We start from the raw sequence: 19,680 nt of genomic DNA, 5'->3' as shown, positions 1-19,680 counted from the left end.
AGCTATGGCCAGCTCAAGCAGCCCAGGTGCTCCTATCTTCTCAGCAAGAATGGGACATGGGATAGTTCCGCTGACATGTACGTTATTGCTGGGCAATTGTCGAGTCATGTTAGTGGTGGTAGCATTGCTGACTGAAGTTTTACTGTTCTTCCAGCTGGTGGCCTCCTGGCCATCGCCGAGGGTGGTTGCCCCTTCAATAGCTCCCGTTCTTGGGTAGCAGCTCCGCACCGGCCGGACTGGACCGGAGAATGTCCCCGCTTCCCCAAGAACAACGTGATGATAGTATCGCTGAACAAGCAAGGTTATTCAATATGAGTACGGCGGTCCAAGGTTACTTAGCATCCATGCATGCGCCGCAAGGAGCATCTTGCTCCGGTGGGAGACGCCCCGATCGCGGCAATGGGGGTCAGCGTCCACCTGATAGGGGACCGGGCAAGGTGATGAAGAAGAAGAAGGTATGTCCTTGGAGTGGCATCTTCTACGTAGGAATATACTTACTCTTGGCTTTTGATATTAGGGAAAGGACTGCCCGGCGTGTCTCAAATACGAACACAACTAGGAGGCCTGCCGTATTTACGGCGGTCTTCTTGTCGCACAGTGCGTTGGATTATCCCGATCATACACAGTTCAATCTAATGGATCTGAATCAGACTAGGGTGCTCGCTACTGAAAGTAGCCGCCTTCCGGTCCGTGCTCATCGCCATCCCCTGGGCCCGCAGAAGGGTCCTCGTATGGACGGACCCAACTAGAGGGAACGTCGCAAGGCACGTCGGCTGAAACAGCGGCAGCTCGAGCAGGAGCATCAAGAACAGCAGGGAGCCAAGCCACACCATTCCCGCCTACAGACTAACTATCCTCCGGACGGGTTTCGGCTTGTCGAACTCGGAAGTCTTTGACTACGAGAGCTGGCCCCATCAGACACATACAACATTCCGATTGCCGAAAACCAGAACTGAATTTCGACAATGACGAAAGCTTGAACACGGCAACCCCGCTTTTGAATCGCACCTTTGACCTGTGCGGATATTTGGCAATACTCTGGTCTGGCCTCAGCCGGTCAGATTTAGTGGAGAGGAGTCCCACGGAGAGTGGATAGATAGCCCCAGGCTGCAAAAAAGGAAGAGGCCAAACAAGTAAGAGCTCGAATTGAGTTCTAGTATGTATACATTAGTCGTGTATATCTAATTTATGTATCTAATTGCATTAACCAACGATGAAGATGCTTCACATCAGATAAAACTATGACAAGTTTCCTTATGTAATAGCTGGCCTCTTAAAGTACCTTTATATCAACCTTGATCAGCTCCACGCGTTCTATTCCGGGGACGCGAGTAATAATATCAACCATTTGAAAAACATAACAATTGCGGTGCTGATTGCATAGTCATATTTCTTTAAGGACTAGATGAAGTTTACTATTGACATAAATCACTAAACTATATGCTGGTCTAGACCGTGTTGCTATTGAGTAGCAAGCAAGTACAGGCGGGAAATCGCGACATCCTATGCTTCCTCATCACAGCAACCGCTACTAAATACAGTACTTTATCCAAGATCTAGATTATGTTCTTGTTGCCTGCCAAGAGAAATGACATCTTGTGTGCCTAGGGTAATGCCGATCACTGCCTGCCGTGGCCAACCGCCGACATCATTTCCAAGTCATAGTTGTCTTACAAGGCTACAACCCTATCTTGTATGCACGGAGTAGCAAACGGCTACTCGTTGGTAGAAGACATTATCAGATTGGGATGACCAGCAGCTTAAGCTGCAATTAACTTTCTCGATCCCAACTGGAATAGTCACGAGCTGCCACGCCCACCGGATGCACTGAGATCATAAGCATGATATCCATCGAATCACGAATCKCTCGAGAACCACGGTCTTGCTTTTACGCTGAGATAGATAGTTGTATGAACTTTGAGGGAGCTAATTGACTGTACAATGGGATAATTATATCATCAGTGGTGCTGGATTGCGCAACGCAATTGATCTGCAACCTGGTGGATACCCTACCATTAGAGAGCTAGAGCTTCAACAATACTGAGATGCATGCTCCCTCTTCCATCAATAAAGCTGACGACCAGATTTATGAAATTCACTAAAGAGGTACCGATCTGGACATGTGGCTGAAACTGATCCACTGATGATAATGTGCAGCCTGTTGTGGTTGACTCTCCGCACGATGACCGCGAGATGACGGCATCGCTCCTCGCCACTCTTCAGGGATACCACAACTGTCCCCGGGCTTGACGTCAATCCCCCAAACACGATCGTGGAGGAAAAGGCTCTATAAAAGGATTGAGAAGTCGTCTTAAGACCATTTGAACCAATCTACAGTCTATAACAAAACAAACTCAATCCATAACAAAACTACACCTATCGATTTGAATACAAAACATTGCAAGTCTTCTACAAGATGTCCCACATGATGCACAAGGTGAAGGAGGCCTTGAGTGGCCACCATGGTGAACACCATGCTGAATCCAGCACAACGAACAATGGCCCCCATGATACCAAGGCTGCCAACAAGGCCGATCCTCGGGTCGATAGCGACCGTGGTATGTTCACCGGTATGGAATAATGACAAAAGATCAGAACTAACCTTCTTACTGTTTAGACAACCGCGCTCGCACTGAGGCCATGGGAGGTACTGCTGGCCCTCACACAACTGACACTGCCAACAAGCTCGACCCTCGTGTAGACAGCGACAGAGGTATGCTTTCCTTCTGACTTCTTGCCTCTGCAAGGCATCTGACTCTCGCAGACAACCGTGGAAATCCCACTTCTGGCTCCTATGGAACCAGTGGAAACCCCACTGCTGGCTCTGGAACTGGAAACCCCATTGCTGGCTCCGGAACCAGTGGAAACCCAACTTCTGGCTCCTTTGGTACCCAGAACACCTACGAAACCACTAGCAACACCTATGGATCTAAGAACACTTATGAAAATACGAGCACCAGTGCTGGTCCCCACGGCTCCAACATTGCCAACAAGCTAGACCCTCGTGTGGACAGTGACAGGGACAACCGTGGCGCTACCGGCGGCGGCGGCTACGGCACAGGCACTGCCGCTGGCGACACTTACGGCAGCGGCAGCTCCAACGTCGGACCTCACGACTCCAACATTGCCAACAAGCTCGACCCACGGGTTGACTCCGACGCGGACAACCGCGCCCGTCACGCCGCCATGGGCGGAACCGCCGGACCGCACGACTCCAACATTGCCAACAAGCTTGATCCACGCGTCGACAGTGACCGGGATAACCGTGGTCTGGGTACTGGCACTGGCACCGACACTGGCACTGCACCAGCTGGAAGCAGCTACACTGGCACTGGCGTTGGTACTGGTGCTGGAACCACGGCTGGTCCTCATAGCTCCAACGTCGCCAACAAGCTCGACCCTCGTGTCGATTCCGACTTGGACAACAGAGGCACCATGGGAACTCAGCGTGGTTACTAAGTGACGGTATTGGATGAGAATGATATTTTAATGCTTGATCCTTTGTGATGGAATGACTTTGATACCATGAAATTGCACGATTAATGATTCTATGATTTCGGCTTTGTATTATCAGTTTGATAGTCTGCGATAATGATACTTTTCGTCTCTATAAGGTTAATCAGCTGCATCTAATCTTGCTGGCTGGATCAATCGCAATATCGGTATGAGCGCTGCCGATAGGAAGCCATGGGCATTTAGCAGTAACTTGGTACCGCTCATATTGTGTATGATGCAAACAGTCGCAAAGCTTGGAAGTAGTTTCGGTACGTCAATAAAGAGTACCCAGTCACATGTTTCGCTGCAAGATTAATGCCACTCACTCCTTACATAAAATCTCTGTGCAAATTGCCTACCTGCCAGTCAAGCCTCTGCGAACCATAGCGTCCATTGTCATTTTTGCCGTCCGTTGCCTTCCACTACCACCTCCCCACTGGAAATGGTACAAGGCGCGAAGATATCCATCCGCAGCTCCCATTAGAATCTCACTGCTGGATAGGATACAATGCAAGGTGACGCATCGGACGTGAGAGACCTCCCTTGGAGTGTGAGTTACTGAGTAGCTGATGATGCTTCATGATGGCTTTAGCACTAGCTGACCTTCATTATCACGGCACAGGACGGTACTAGGTCACCGTAAATGAGAGGAATGCGGCATCTTGGGTACAAGAGTGGTGTGAGAGGCAGCTGCGATGCCACCTAAAGGTGCAAATTTAGACTTATCAGTGACCAGTGTTGGAGCTGAGAGTTGGGCGCAACTCTGAACCCACGAGGAAACCATGGTTACATTAAAAGATATATCCACAGAGGTGAATCCTATAGCCTCCTATTATGTATCATTGCAGTGCTAACCCTCAGTATTGAGTAGCAACAACAGAGAGATATTTACATGGCTATCCACACTCCCCCGTCCCCAACACAACCCCGACCAGCTATCTCAACTATACGCCGCAATCGCCTTATCAAACGCATCCGCAATCTGCTTATTGATCATCGGCGCAAGCTGCGCATACAACGGCGCCAACTTCGCCGCAACCGCATCCCCAAGCTGCGCCGACAAATCTTTCTGCTGCTGCAGATTCCCCTTAACCAGGAACGCCAACGATCCGATCCCCAACAACCCCGTATCAAACTTTGGCTTCTTCGCGACGATATTGTTCAGCGTGGAGAAGATCTGCGGCTCGAGGTTGATGAACGCTGATGCGACGGTGAGCGATTCCGCGTTTGTGAAGTTGGCTGCGGCCTGCGTGGTGGAGATCGCGTCCTTGAGGTCGCTGGAGAGCTTGACGGATTCGATTTCTATCTTGAGGGCTGTGATGGTGCCTAGGATGCCGCCGTCGTAGGAAGTGACGGTGTTGTTGAGGACGACCATTTGGCTGGCGATGGTGTTGACTGCGTCTACGACGGCTGTGGCGTCGCGTTTGGTGATTGTGGCTGTTGGAATGGCGCTGGCGAGGGCCGTGGCCGCGAGGAGGGAGAAGAGGAACCGCATTTTCACTTCAGGATGACGATTATGAGTTGATGGTCTACTGCGTGTGTAGGCTGAAGCCAAGTTGTTCAGGGGAATTTATACCCCGTCTTGCCTTGTTGAATCCCCGGTCTTCATGATCCCGCAAGATGTCTGTGCCCAGCTGCGTAGGTTCCATGAATTATTCCCCCAATACCACAACAGGGCAATGAGACTATATTGTACCCCGCAAAAAGGAAGCGAGATGCGATATTGCAGACAGGGGTTCGAACGAATCATGCTGCTGCGTGGCTGACAAGTCGATGTAACCCCACATGTGAACGGGGAATCCTTCCGAGGCTTGCTGTAGAAGTGAAACATTTTGCCCAGAAGAGCAAGCTTTGCGATTGCATCAACCGTTGAATTTTATTGTCAAGGTTTTGTTGTAGCCGTCATAACTGATTCTTTGGCCTCGGATAGGTCTATGACTCTATTTTGAAGATGTGGAGACTCCGTGATCCAGGTCATCTTATTCCAAAAACAGACATCCAGTTAAACTATGAATAGGGATCCGCGAATCAATTGACTTTGTGAGGACTTTGGCCAGATGCTCCATCGCAACTCCCGAACCCCACTGATTGTCAGGTCCAGAAGGTCTTTTAACTGAGCCTATCTGAGCCGCGGTATCGATTTTCTGTACCATTATCAGAGCATCAGCCCAATAGAGGAGTGAGTATGGTGCGGTACCAGAATTAGGAATATTTTGAGTGTCATCTGCTTGACCATCGAGCCTTGGCCTGGGCAGATTGAAGGAGTCCTCTGGATCAGCATGGGCCTTCAGTGAGCCGGTCTATCTCTCCTTTGTAGAGTGGATATCGTCATCATAGGCGACGGCATCTACAGTGCTTCGACTAGTTCCGCAACAAGCGTCCCTATCCGAAATACCCATGTCCATATTTGCCGTCTTTGTCTGCCGAGCCATAATCTCAATAATCGGTAAATGTAAGCGCGAATTTGTTGGGTGGTAAGGAGCGATCCTGCCTCCGTATAGTCTCGGTAACTGCCTCGGCAGCGGATAGTTCCTGACGATATAACAAAGTCAGCGATCCGGTCATCAGTCCGCCATGATAATGATTTGACGACTTACAAGCGTTTCCGTCAGCTGGGCGGACCAGCTCCTGCCGTCCGTTATAGCTGGTTTGCGTTTCGGATTATTTGCACAATGTAGCGTTGCCTACCATAACAAAGTCGAATTCAACTTCGCATTGTAAGTCATGGTGCGGCCCAAGACATCGAGTTATTGGACTGCTGGACCGTCCCCTCTTTCATCGATGAGTTCTTCAATATTCAACTAGGCAAGAGGAACCAGTCAACTATGGAAGTCCTTGATTTGCGGTCCGATACTTGGACATTGATCAGAATTCAGATTCACTAAAGATGAACCAGACGGGATAGCAGAGAAGGAGGTTGAGCGAAATCAAGATCGACTACCTGTAGTCTCTGTTCCCTCCGTGCACTGAGGGTCTTGGGTACTACCCGAGGGTAATGTTCTCACTTGCATCAAGATTTCAGGCCGGTCCCTGGTGAGAACTGCATCGGGGCTGGCATTGGGTAGTACATATTTTAGTTAATGCACCAGTGGTTTAAGAGTCGGAGGCTCTGAAGAGGTTATTGGTACTATGGTTGCCGCGTGTAGTGTGTTGCAAGAAGACTCGAGGATTGCAACACGGGCCTGGCGAAATAGTCAAGTCCCTCATCCGAGTCTCCATCTAACTCATCCTCCAGGTCCTCCGGTTCTGCGCCACCCCTTAAGGCAAGCACACGATTCAGGATCCACTGCATTTCAAGGATCTGAAAAACTCAAAATTAAGGTACGAACAGAGGGCAGTCTAGAACGAACTGAAAATTATTGGTTAGAGGTCCTCCACAGTACATTCAACTAGACCTCCTATTTGAAACGGTCGCATATTAATGTCGATACACCTTAATTACCAAGAGAATCAGTACCTCATTGCATTCCAGGCAGAGACCTAATGGAATACGGAGTATGATCAGCCGAGGCAGATATTTTTTTCCTTTTCTGTTTTCTGTTCTTTTAACTGTCTCTTGGCCAATAGCGGAGATCTTCTGCCCGGATCTCAAAGAAACCACATAGACTAAGGTACCTAAGGAAGGAAGTATATGCCATGATACATGCAGGCATCTTCAAATTATTGGAAGCAGTATGAGCAGATCGAAGATACCACGGGGGTGCTTAGATTGTCAAAGCGAAACGGGAAATAGGCATTAATTGACCAAACAAAACACAGCTGTACTCTACAACATATTCCAGATGCATTAAGAAATGTAAACATTGCGAACAAGCTTTACACACGAGAGGTTTGAACAGACTACACCACAAGGCAAGAAATCTGTCCTCAGACACAAACTAAAGACTATACAAGAGTAAGCTCATCTTAGCTTCACCAGTTTATAGTTATAAACAGGTTACTAGACTCCAGCACCACGGTGAGGTGTGAGCTTATCGCTGGAGGCCTGGAGGCCATCAGAGATGACAACCAGGCACCTACTTGCGCAGGATTTTTGTCCATAGATTAGTGTGGATGACACATTGCAGTGCCGTAAAAGGTAACCAGGACACATTGCAGCGCCCTTTTGCAGTGCCATCGAAGGTGATGATCACACATTGCAGTGCCATCATATTAAAGAATCTCTCACTGAGCATTCTTTTCAGCCTCATAGTCGATTTGATCAGCCCATGACGCTCCCTCGGGAGGTTCCTGAAGAGCCGGCCGCATTGGCAACTCTGCTGAGTGCTGGGGGCGCTGCTCTTGGGGAGACTGCTGCTGGGGGAGCTGCTCCCGAGGGGCCTGCTCCTGGCGTCCCAGCTGCTCCTGCGCCTGCTGCCCTTGCTGCTGCCGCTGCCGCTGCCGCTCTGCCAGCCGACGCGCCGTGCGGCGTTGCCTCGAGTTCATACGAGGGTGCTGCTGCGGCATGCCCACGGTGTGGCGACGGCTGACCGGAGGGCGTCTACTTTGAGTAGCAATGGCCCTTGTCTAATTCATATCCATCAGATTGAATGTTTGTAATGCTCGGGAGAATTAAACGCACCGCTGCGAGAGCAATACCTCTGAAGACAACGCCGTAAAGACGGCACTCCTCCAGGTTGTGTCCCTCTTCTCCACAAGCCGGGCACTTCTCCTCCTATTATCAAAAGCCGAGAGTGAGTATATTGTAGGGAACATGCCACCCCATGGACATACCGTCTTCTCCTTCTTCTTCATCCCCTTGCTCGGGCCCCGACCAGGTGGACGCCTACCTCCGTTTCCCTTTCTGGGACGCTTCCCACCAGAGCCAGATGCTCCTCGTGGCGCATGCATGGATGCAGCAAGACCGGATTCGACCACCGCAGACATATTGATAAGAGGCTTCTTCAGCGTACTATCGTTATGAATATTGGTGATGAGGAAGGAAAGGAAAGAAGAAGAAAGGAGAGAGAAGAGAAGAGGAAGAAAAAATTTTTCTTCTACAACTGCTAGTGTTGCTCAGTGGTCATTCACCATCACCACGTCTTCCCAAAAAGGAATGGTGAGATCATGCCTCCCACAACAGAATGCTTTCATGTACCTACAGAGAGCTATATTGTGCCTTAAGTAGACTTGTTCAAACGCTAAAGGACAAGACCTTATCATGATCCAATGACCCACGAAGCATTGATTCATATAACTTCAAAGTAGCAACAGTAGCTGGCTCTCAGGGCCAACCGCGACCTCCTGTCTTGACGACCACTTCATAAATCGCCTTTATTGCCATGTTCTTGTTACTATTCGGAAGAAGCTCAGGAAGAAGCTCATGTTTCACTATGACGCCGAGGATACTTTCGCTGATAGCCTCCTTTAAATCACCCGGAAAAGACCTGGTTTCCAACGGCGCCCCATCAGCCATACTCGTGTTTTGGATATTGCACGCTTCGACACCTTCAAGTACTATTCGCAAACGTAGACCAATTAGCGTAGATACTACAAGTCACGTAGAGGACTAACCATCAAGTTCTGCAATGCTCCCGCATAGGTACCCATCGTCTAATTTCCGTTCAGCGAGGCCAATGCTCATTTTGCCGATGACCGTAACTCGTCTTATATAGCAGTGCAGAGCGGATGACTCATAGGACCCAAGTACATCGTTCCTATCTAGGCGTATGCTTCCTCCCCGAAGGAGGTCTCAACAGCTCCAAGGTAGAGTTCCTGTGGCTGGGGACGTCGATATGCGTGCTGGACTGCTTGGTAGCATTAGTGCAAGATACGTTGTTGGGATTGTTGACGCCCAGGTGTTCACGAGTTCGAGGGTGTGAGACAGTTGCGCATGATGGTGACAGTAGTATGGCCTCTTATTAGTGCGAAGCGGGCAGAGGGAGGCAGGAACTGGGAGCAACTGGTTATGAGCCAAGCCTGATACTTTTTAACGTATGAGGAGAACATTTCAGCAAGTTAGTGAATGATTAACTCTGAGCTCTGCTACATGTGATCTTGTTTCTGCCTGTCATGGACTCACTTTACATATCAAGGATCGCCGTATGTGTGGGTAGACATATGGAGATAAGACAACAGGGGACGTGACTTTAGTCACGAGGCGGATTGATTTAAGATAAGATGCACTGAATTTGTTCTTGATTAGTTCCATGGAATCTGACAGCATGCAAGTTTGTCTAACTATATAATCTGCGGACGTTTGCTATATCTGTGGTACAAAATGGCGCCAGTATTAATTGATCGAACTCACTATCTCATTGACAAAGGTAAGGATCCCGCTCAGCTCAGCAGCCTCAGCCCCGATATGTCTGATCTCACCATCTTTCATCCCTGAATCTGCTTGGCCTTATCGATTCCATTCGATTCAATTTGTCTCATCGTTTCCAATACTTAGCAGATGGGCCTTCGGCTATCTTAAGGACAGGGGGGTTACGCGAGACCGGGCTGTTGAGACTTTCGAGCAGCTGCGCGAGCACGGAAAGCAGAGGCAGACTGAGACTGACCGTGACTAGCCACCCCCTTCGGAATACGAGGACAAGATGGAACGTCCCGATGAGAATGCAGTCAACTGTTCCATGCGATTCGATGAGGCAACTAAGGACAACCACGTACCGACTACCGACCCCAGTCATCAAGCGAATCCCGATTCTCAGACCGATCTCATCGATTTTTACGACGTGTCTGTCCTCGAGTAACGACCGCGAGACCAGAACAGGCCTATGAGATGGTACAAAAGTTGCTGGAACAACACAGATGCAATCATGAAGAGTCGTAGCTACGCATGCCTATCTGAGCCGCGGTATCAATTGTCTGTACCATTATCGGGACATATAGAGGAGTGAGTATGGGGCAGTACCGGAATTAGGAATATTTGAGCATATCTGCTCGGTCTTTGAATCCCGGCCGGAGCAGATTGAAGAACTCCACTGGATCAGCATGGCCCTATGGTGAGCCGGTCTATCACCCATTTGTAGAGCCAACATCGTTTCTCCGTCTACAATAGTTTCGTCATGTTGAAGCTGTAAACATGCGCGTGTGGCGAACGCTGTACGCATGACTTTCCTGACCGTCATCATATGCCGATGACGTTTACAGTACATCGACTAGTCCCGTAAAAGTTGCTCTATGCAAAATACCAATGTCCTATTTGCCGTCTTTGCCTGCCGATTTTTTAAGCTCTGTTAAATGTGATAGGCTTCATTAAGATAGACCATGGTGGTGGTGTTGACCTGATCCCATGAGTCCCGATATAGAATGTCAGCAATCCCTTTCACCAGGTGATATACAAACAAGTTTTGATCTTGATCAGTGAGTTCTCCAATGGGTGCGGCCTAGTGCTCTACTTGATATTTTTTTTCTTCCTCGATCTGAAGTTAGGCGCCCTACTATTCGCCTTGGAGATGAATAACTCCGGTACTCAGTCTTAGCTTCAAAGAGGGCAAATAATGATAGAAGGAGAATTACAGAAATGCTCGCTCCGTCCAGTCCTCCCAGCTTTCCAGCACCTTCGTCACACGGTTCGAGCCCCTTTTTTCCAAACTTCTTCAAAATAGTCCCTCCCAATTGAAGACGGCCTACCGGTCAAGTTGGGGACGCATCGACCTTCAAGTGTAGAGAGCTCGAGATGGCGGGGATCCAGATTATCCAGCAGCACACGGCGGAAACCCTCCATGCGGGGACGTAGATACGAGCTATGGAAAGGAATATCGATTCCATCAAGAGGGACTGTAGCACTGCCCCGCTTCAGTCCAATATCCGTGATGACTCGGTCTGTATAGGCGAATATGTGTTTGGCCACCAGCGGTTGGAAATCCTCGGGCGTTTCTGGAGGGCTCGGCAGGGGGTTGACGGGAATCGCATACACGCTGTAAAAGATCCATGCTTCGAAGATCACCAGCACACACATATGGTTTATCCAAGAAATTCAGGTTGACAATCTCGATGAAGAAGTCTGCTTGCCTCCGGATCTCGTTGACCAATGTTTGTAGGTGAGCTTCGTGGAAACCTGTGAGATAGGAAAGACATCAGTTGAGTTTGCTTGACAGAAGAACGGAAAGGTAGAGAAGAAGACAATAAAAGACAACAAGTATTTATTATTATTCGTGAATGAGAAGAATGGGACGTACCTGCGCAGTGTAGCCAGCGATTTGGTTTCGGAGGCTCAGATAGACCTGCTGAATACCACAGTCGCCTCCTTGCAAGTCCATGCAAGGGATTGGAGGCGTTGTAGCTGGTCCAGCGTTCGCAGGCGCATTTAACTACGGATTGCGCCTGGAGGAGCGTGGATTGGGTTGCAATATCTCCTGACGGCTGGTCTGTTTTTATGCGCTGCGGCGGTTGTTATGGTGGGTGTGACACTTGATAGAGGCCTGATCAGTCTCCGTGACTGCTACAATTGGGCCGGGTTTGCCGGTGGAAAGATTGTCGACGTTGGGGGCGGAATGGGCCACGTCTCTATATTCCTGGCGAACGTGAGCGTCTCCTCTCATCTAATCCGGCAGTCATGAGATACTGATAGTTCTGATGTTGCCTTGGAATGATACGATAGAGAGAATTTAGAGGCCCTAATCCAAGGACTTGGTGATTGTATTCAAGCTGTAAGATAGTCTTGACGCCGTCTCTAATCGCTTAAGCATTCTTTGCCTTGACGGATCGCCACTCCATGAGCAAGCTCCCAATCAACGTCGCACATGCCAGTCCAACAGCTAGATACCAAGTTTCACCAAAGCTCCTACCAACACCCTCAAGAACCACTCCGCGCTGACCTGGGGGAGCACGTCCCACAATATCCGACAGCCCGTTGGAGTCAATAGTCGCAGGATCCAACCCCGGGACTACCCGGGCCAGGTTGGCTGAGAGTTTATTTGTGAAAACAACCTGAGCTATGGCAACGCACACAGAAGGACCAAAGTGCTGTGCAAAGAGCACAATAGATAAGCCCAGTGAGGCATCATCAGCGGGTAGTGCTGTCTGTACAGCACTAATTGGTGCGTTAAAGCCCACTCCACTTGAGAAGCCGTATGCGCCAGGGTACAGAATAAGTCGTATAAAGCTTGTATCAACTCCAAAGGTTGTTATTAGACCCGCGAAGATAGGCAGCAGGGTGGAAGAAAAGAGCATGAATGGCGTGTAGTAACCAATTATGCTGGTTCCAGATCCGCAGAGGAACATTCCAATGGTAGAGCCAATAACAATTGGCACCATCATATAACCTGCTGCGCTGGGAGGGTGATTGCGTACAACCTGATAGTAGGTTGGCAAATAATACTCAAGCACATTAGTAGCACTATTAGAGCACATTGTAAAGATTGAGGCGGCAATGACATTGCGGTTCATGATAAGACGCGGAGGTAAAGTAGCAGCATCACCTTGTCGGTATTGATTATATGCAAAGGTAACAAGCAGAATAGTAAAGGTGACAAGAGGGCCGATAACCTTACCATTATCCCAGGGGTATTTTATCCCAGCCCAGGAAAGGGCGATGAAAAGGCTGGTCAGCGCAGGAATGAATAGCAGGCTGCTGACTGGGTCAATTTCGATCAGCTTTTGTTTCAAGGACTTGTTGATATCACTGGATTTTGGGTCCGAAAACAGAAATATAGTCATCAAGAGTGAGACAGATCCAATTGGTAGATTGATCCAGAAACACCACCGCAATTCAGTCAGAACTCCACCAATGATCGGTGCGGCAAGAATAGACAGACTCTCAACCATGCCCAACACACCACAGAAGAATGGGCGTCGACGGAGAGGCAAGATATACACAAGAATAGTGAATAATCCTCCAATAATTCCTGCAAAGCCTGTTCCAGTGACAGCTCTCCCTATAACAAACATAGAAGATGTTGTGGCTGTGGAACAGAGCACAGAGCCCACTAGGAATATAGCCTGTGCAAGCAAGAATATAGCTTTGATAGAGAACAGCCTGTATAGCTTGCCAAAGATGAACTGGAATGCGCAGGAGCAGAGCCGGAATGCAGAAGAATACCAGCCAACATCAGCAACGGTGTGGAAATGGTTGGTTATGCTACCAAGGCAAGAATGATTAGCTGTTCAGCACTTAAGCTTTAGAGATGACATTGATTTTCTAGTACGTACCTGGGCACAGCGGTCGCCACGATATTGGTGTCCAGCCCTCCAAGAGTAAGCAAGGCACTCATGGTGAGTATGATGAGCCAAAATTTCAACCCGGTCCGGTACTCTTGAGTTTCTTCATCCGAGCCTGGGCCTGAGCCTGAAGTATTTCCTTCAATCACCGTAGCTGTACTGGTCACTACTAGCCTACGCATTTGGACGGCAGCTTCATCTTCGCAAGCACTTGTCGTCGTCGTTGCAGTTCGTGTAGCCATAGCGACAGCGAAAGGCAAAAGGAGGAGTAGACTGTATTGCATGGTTGAAGCGCATTCGACCTCCTTATATGGTAAAGGGGGCTTTTGGAAATCAGGTAATGATCCCTGCATCAGTTGCAACCTCAGAAGCTGGAAGGCGATCTGGTTGGCGGAGGCAGATACCTAGTGAGCGGTTAATACATGGAATTGTAATAGTGCGGAAGGGAGGGTGGCGATTATAGAAAACTAGACAGTGAGTTGATTCAGGTTTGTCTAAGTATGACCATGTTGCATTGCCACTTGTTGTTCACAGAGTCATTCTAGGACTAGAACAGACGATAGATCAATAACCAGCGCGAGTCTTCTAGGCAAGGAACGAGAGAAAGGATTGTACAAAATACAAATTGATACAGAAACCGAGCGAAGCGATCGATAGCAAATCTAGGAGTGACCGATGTTGGATTTGAATAAGTGCGAGAGCGATATCGAAGTCGCTGGGTGACAATTGAAGCGAGCGAGATGGCGACAACATAGAGTATAACCCAAGAGTAAGACGACTATTATATCAGCGAGGTTATACTCGCACTAGCAAACACATAGAGGAGCCTCGTTCTAATCCTGAACGAACACCTCCTGGACCACTCATTGTCCAAGAGCATCGGTATTTTGATGCCCGGGCTGGCCTTAGACTGGTCGCTGTAGATATTGCTAAGAGAGTATGGAGGAGATCAGGAGACGACCAGTCAAAAAGTGTCTTCATATTACCTGTAGATACAACTGCCCAGCGGTATTAAAGCGGCAACAAGCGACAGCAGAGCCTTAGTGGGATCCGAATCAATAGCCAGCGTCCTATCCGACTCAGGATCCAACGGATGCTTGAATCACGCATTTTATTGACGGAGACAAGGATATGAAGCAATAATTAACTAGATAAATAAATAAGACATAGATTGTTAATGTATAGATGACAGTACGAATACCACCACTAACGGTGTAATAGTTTCCCACACTCACTGCATCCTGCCGCTCTATAGCCACGTATTAGTATTGCCTCTCCTCGGATGCTTCCCATGAAGGCTGAATCAATATACTGACTTTTGATAGCCGGCGGGGCGCGGCCGTGTGCCAGTGGGTGATCGATGTGGAATCAAGCGCGTTATCCGTCATACTCGGAGACACCTATCCCATACAATCTGTTAAAATATAATACCACTATGACTATGGATATGAGACCCTAGACTGATGAGGACCATGTCCGGACGCCTTTTTGGCCTAGTGGTATTATAATTCAATACAATCATTAGGAATTGCAATGCAGGACGGGATAATTAGCCGAGACCCTCGTCCCAGTCCTCATCCCACTCATCGTCATCATCGTCCGGGACCTTTGGTTCCGTAGTACCACTTAACGCAGACACACGATTCAGGACCCACTGCATGTCAAGGATCCGGGTATCCGGGAGTGGATAATTCTCCGGATCGTGGGTCTTTAGCATGATCATCTCACCAGAGAGCAGTGGACGATCGTTGCGGACATCATGTAGGGCAACACCGTAGTCCGATGGGTGGAGATCTGATGGAAGTTCCGGGATAACCCCAAAGTCGACACCCTCATCATGTTCATGTCGCTTCAACCACCAAAACTTAAGTGTCAGCCACTTGCCCTCTGGATCTCTGTCGACAGGCTCGAAGACAATGTACCCATTGGCGTATAGTACATATGCGTTTGGGCTGAGGAGTATGAGATTTTCGGGCTTTTCAGGGCCCAAGCCATCTCCGTAAATAGCGTTATACCATTCGTCCACCTTTCCATCACTCCAAAAGCCTCTCAGAGCGGTGAAAAACTGCAGCACGGCATCCATATTCTCATAATTCAGCCAATAAGGGAACAAAGGGCACGGCTGGCAGATGTCCTTGCTGCATCTTGTGAGAATGCAGGCTTTATCGCGGTCCTTACACTAGGATACCACGTGGTTGGTGCTAAGGCAGTTGCAATAGATTCTGGCGGGAAGGCATAGCTTACTGCTTCCGCGACGTCTTTGTCTATTCTGGGCTTCTTCGCCCCTTCGGGCGTGCCTAGAGCTTCCCCTGGCCTTTTCCGCGACTTACCAGAACTTCCTGGTGTATCGATCGACAGGGGTTGGTCCCGGGGTCGCGGAGTTGAAGCTGTCGAATCCTCGCCTGCGCTCGGCCCAGGGGCAGAGGAGGACGGGAACAAGGGTGGTGTACCCTTGATTGGTGTCTGTGGAGCAGACGGAGCTCTTGATTCAGCATCGTTGTCCTTTTGTTGCCCTGAATAGAACACACTGTTAGCCGTACATAATGATAGAGACTGGATGATTGCTGACATCTTTGATCTATTTTGTATTCCAGCTCGGAAACCGATAGCCTGGAATAAAGATCCAAAGGCTCTTTGTCACCCAATGCTTTCAATTTCTCAATATCGGCGAGCCACAAGCCCGCATAAGAAGTTTTAAAAGTACTTATCCTATGGGTGTGGACTGTCTCCCCGAGTTTTTCGGCGATCATCTCTATCAGCTTGACGCGCTCGGGCTCCTCGAAAAGAGCACCTGGCGGCTTACTACTGGCAGCACCCTCGGAAGGAGTACCTGGATGGGTTGAGCACAAAGGGCATGGCTGGCAGATGTCCTTGCCGCATTTTGTAAGAATGCAGGCTTCATCGCGGTCGCGACACTAGGATACAACGTGGTCAGTGCTAGGTTGATTGCAATAGTTCCTGCCGGGAAGTCATAGCTTACTGCATCCTCTGCTGACTGACTTCTAGGCCTCCTCCGTCTGGGTGAGTCCAGGGACTGTCCGGGATTTTTGCGCGAGTCAACAGATTCACCATTTTGGTCCTTTTGTTGCCCTTAACAGGTACTGTTAGCGCCACATCAATTGAGACCGGTTGATGACTGACATCTTGCAACTATTTTGCCCTCTGTTTCTCTCAAGTACAGCATGGCAAGGAGCTGACGAGGATCATTCGGGAGATATTTAGCAACTAAATACTCCGGTCTTTCCATATCTGCGAGCCATAAGCACCCATAACAATTTCTAAGCCGTTGTATGGTCGTAGCGGATTCTTCTAATGTGGCGAGTCCTTTGTCAATCTGGTTGATCAGCTTGACGCGGTCAGGATCCTCGAAAGGAGCACCTGGATGGCTTGAGCTGGCCATAGCTGATGGTATCAAAGTAAATCAGAAGTAAGAATTTCAATGCGAGTAAAGCTTTGTTTGAGGTTAATTGTGCTCTGGTTGACATTAATCAAGCTGTTACTGGTGATGTTTAGAAAGGAGAAATTTTTCATGGTGACAAGATATAAATCACCCAGATAGTTGTATGACCAGACTATATGGATATGATTTGAGAATGAAAGGTAGACGTCACTCTGGGAAACATAGTGGTAAGAATAAGATGGGGAAGTTGTGGAGTTGATCAGATCTACATTGTCGGGGTGCAGAAATGACAAGGCCCCGTCAGTGCAACCAATCAAGTGAATGCCTGAGTTCAAGCCTTCTCTGGTTCCGGATAGTCTAACCGCTTTTGGGGCGGAGGCCCAGTTTTCCCTGGTAGGGCCGCTGGGCCGGCGGATACCTCATTCACTATGATGTAGAGCACCATGTGGGAAAGAACATCATGGAAGGGCAAGCAAATAGAACTCTCGCCATGAAGTTATACCACTGCAACTGTTTTTGGACTGACAGGTAGCCCGTCAAAAATTTTCCCTGCAGGCCTACGGAACCTCGATATACCGTGTGATGTTATGGACAAGAGCGGAATTGAGTGGCTTTTGCCGCATTGCTTAGCTGAGTTGTGCTGCTTCCTTCGAAGCCATCATACGCTAGAATCTCTATTCTTCAAACCGGAAGCTAGTAGCTAGTGGCATTGGTCGGTCGTAAGTTGCTTTACTGTACTTCATTTTGCGATTTGATTGTAGATGAAACCACCAATTCAATTGCGAGAAGGCTACGTACAGAGCAATGGCTATATACAAGGAAAGCTCATCTTAGCTTCACCTGCACATAGAATACAGGTTACTGGACTCCAGCACCACGGTGAGGTGTGAGCTTATCGCTGGAGGCCTGGAGGCCATCGAAGATGACCACCAGGCACCTACTTTCTCAGTAGGATTTCAGGTAACGTCTCGGGGGCACATTCTCAGCGCCAGGCACCTACTTACTCAGTAGAATTTTAGGCAATGTGCGAGAGGCACATTCTCAGCACCAGTCGCACGAGGACACTTGTTCAGTGTTGACAACGAATCGCCACATAACTTGTGGGCGTAAATGAGGACACATCTCCAGTGCCGTCAGGGAATGAGGACACTTCTTCAGTGCCGTCCAGCGAATGAGGACACTTCTCCAGTGCCGTCAGGGAATGAGGACACTTCTTCAGTGCCGTCAGGGAATGAGGACACTTCTTCAGTGCCGTCAAGGAAATGAGGACACTTCTCCAGTGTCGTCAGCAGCGAATGAGGACACTTCTCCAGTGCCGTCAGGGAATGAGGACACTTCTTCAGTGCCGTCAGGGAATGAGGACACTTCTTCAGTGCCGTCAAGGGAATGAGGACACTTCTTCAGTGCCGTCAGCAGCAAATGAGGACACTTCTTCAGTGCCGAAGGAACACACGGGCCTCACTGGTGATCGGCTCCACGAGTAGTGTCCTTCTCTTCGCCCTGAGGCGAATCGACTCGTTGCTCCCGTTCATCCTCCTGGCCTTGTACTTGGTGCAGCTGAGCCTCCTCCTGCATTTGCTGTTGCAGGCGCTGCAGCCGGCGTCGTTCTTCACGACGCTCCCGGCTGTTTGGGCCCTCCATGCGAGGACGATTCTGCCGGCCACGAGGATGGGGAGGAGAACGGGGAGGAGGAGGAGGAGGAGGGGGAAGATGGCCCTGGATCTGTAACACCGCAGCCTGTAATGAAAAGTCATAGTCAGCATGATTTTAGCATGATGAGTAAATATTGTCCTTACCGCGGCGGCCAGGACGCGGGCACCAACACGACACTTCGCAGCGTCGTGACCCCAGCGTCGACAGAAAACACACCACTGGCCCTTCTGTAGAGTACGCAGTCAGCTCCAGTATAACTTAGGTGGATCTTTGCTCGAGCTACCTTCTTTGCCTTCATCACCTTGCCCTCGCCAGGGCCGCGCCGGTCGCCATTGTTCCGGTCTGGATTTCTCCCGCCGGAGCCAGAGGCTGCAGCTGGCTGACGAGCTGAAGCGGAGTTGGTAACCGAAGCCATCTGAGTAGCCATTTCTGCTGATGAGAAAATAGCGATGGTGGTTGTGGTGATGGATCGAAGGGCAGGAGGGAAGAAGAGGGAGGAGAAGAGGAAGAGAAAATAAAAAATTTTCAACAGCTAGTGTTTGTGCGAGGGGTAGCAATGGCATCTCGCCTGCTAGTGTTGTCTGGTGGTCATTCACTTTTGTTTATGGATCTTCTACAAATACACTAGAGGTGATCATCACACAACATGCAGCAAGCACATAGTATGCATAGAGTATATGGTTGCTACTCGAATTATTGGAGTGCCAAGTTGTTCAGCAGACTACTGATAATAAAGAGTAGTCAATACCTTATCTCCGGTGCACATCTTTGGGTGAATCTAGTATATTGCACTTAAAGCTATTGCTCTGATGGGAAAGGCCTCCAAGGCATGGAGAGCTTGCAAGGCTACTGCCTAAGGACTCATAGGAAGTCCTGTATCTGAATCACTCGTTTAAATGAGCAAATGGAATTAGCATACTAACCATAGCCTCTGGGCACCCTTACGTTCTAGTAGGAGCTACAAGGTCTGAGATTGCTATTCTAGTCCCCCAATATAGCCTAGGTATCCACGTGTGGCTGAAGACTCCGGCACCATACAAGTTCTG

General features: G+C 49.1%; 7 protein-coding genes across 7 annotated transcripts; 2 read left to right on the top strand and 5 right to left on the bottom strand.

The window, feature by feature from the left end:
- Positions 1–311: 311 nt before the first annotated feature.
- On the top strand, positions 312–749 carry Aspvir_003291 (uncharacterized protein; the record flags this gene model as incomplete). The annotated part of the gene is made up of 3 exons (XM_043274876.1): positions 312–455; positions 560–597; positions 656–749. The coding sequence occupies 3 exons, from the start codon at positions 312–314 to the stop codon at positions 747–749; spliced, it is 276 nt and encodes a 91-aa protein (XP_043130811.1).
- A 1,667-nt stretch (positions 750–2,416) lies between these two features.
- Positions 2,417–3,459, top strand: dprA (putative cell surface protein; the record flags this gene model as incomplete). Its single annotated transcript, XM_043274875.1, has 3 exons — positions 2,417–2,558; positions 2,618–2,713; positions 2,765–3,459. The coding sequence occupies 3 exons, from the start codon at positions 2,417–2,419 to the stop codon at positions 3,457–3,459; spliced, it is 933 nt and encodes a 310-aa protein (XP_043130810.1).
- Positions 3,460–4,435: 976 nt separating this feature from the next.
- Positions 4,436–4,990, bottom strand: Aspvir_003289 (cell wall mannoprotein 1 family protein; the record flags this gene model as incomplete). Its single annotated transcript, XM_043274874.1, has 1 exon — positions 4,436–4,990. The coding sequence occupies one exon, from the start codon at positions 4,988–4,990 to the stop codon at positions 4,436–4,438; it is 555 nt and encodes a 184-aa protein (XP_043130809.1).
- A 2,669-nt stretch (positions 4,991–7,659) lies between these two features.
- On the bottom strand, positions 7,660–8,361 carry Aspvir_003288 (uncharacterized protein; the record flags this gene model as incomplete). Its single annotated transcript, XM_043274873.1, has 3 exons — positions 7,660–8,001; positions 8,057–8,149; positions 8,209–8,361. 3 exons carry the CDS (start codon positions 8,359–8,361, stop codon positions 7,660–7,662), a joined length of 588 nt encoding a protein of 195 aa, XP_043130808.1.
- Positions 8,362–12,102: 3,741 nt separating this feature from the next.
- On the bottom strand, positions 12,103–13,634 carry Aspvir_003287 (uncharacterized protein; the record flags this gene model as incomplete). The annotated part of the gene is made up of 2 exons (XM_043274872.1): positions 12,103–13,501; positions 13,573–13,634. 2 exons carry the CDS (start codon positions 13,632–13,634, stop codon positions 12,103–12,105), a joined length of 1,461 nt encoding a protein of 486 aa, XP_043130807.1.
- A 1,496-nt stretch (positions 13,635–15,130) lies between these two features.
- Aspvir_003286 (uncharacterized protein) lies at positions 15,131–16,981 on the bottom strand (the record flags this gene model as incomplete). Its single annotated transcript, XM_043274871.1, has 5 exons — positions 15,131–15,760; positions 15,826–16,094; positions 16,151–16,496; positions 16,562–16,671; positions 16,723–16,981. The coding sequence occupies 5 exons, from the start codon at positions 16,979–16,981 to the stop codon at positions 15,131–15,133; spliced, it is 1,614 nt and encodes a 537-aa protein (XP_043130806.1).
- A 1,154-nt stretch (positions 16,982–18,135) lies between these two features.
- Aspvir_003285 (uncharacterized protein) lies at positions 18,136–19,061 on the bottom strand (the record flags this gene model as incomplete). The annotated part of the gene is made up of 4 exons (XM_043274870.1): positions 18,136–18,379; positions 18,444–18,718; positions 18,778–18,861; positions 18,918–19,061. 4 exons carry the CDS (start codon positions 19,059–19,061, stop codon positions 18,136–18,138), a joined length of 747 nt encoding a protein of 248 aa, XP_043130805.1.
- Positions 19,062–19,680: the final 619 nt, after the last annotated feature.

The sequence above is a fragment of the Aspergillus viridinutans genome (genome assembly GCF_018404265.1).
Source record: "Aspergillus viridinutans IFM 47045 DNA, scaffold_14, whole genome shotgun sequence".
Taxonomy (NCBI): Eukaryota; Fungi; Ascomycota; class Eurotiomycetes; order Eurotiales; family Aspergillaceae; genus Aspergillus; species Aspergillus viridinutans.
This window is presented reverse-complemented; position numbering and strand designations above follow the sequence as displayed.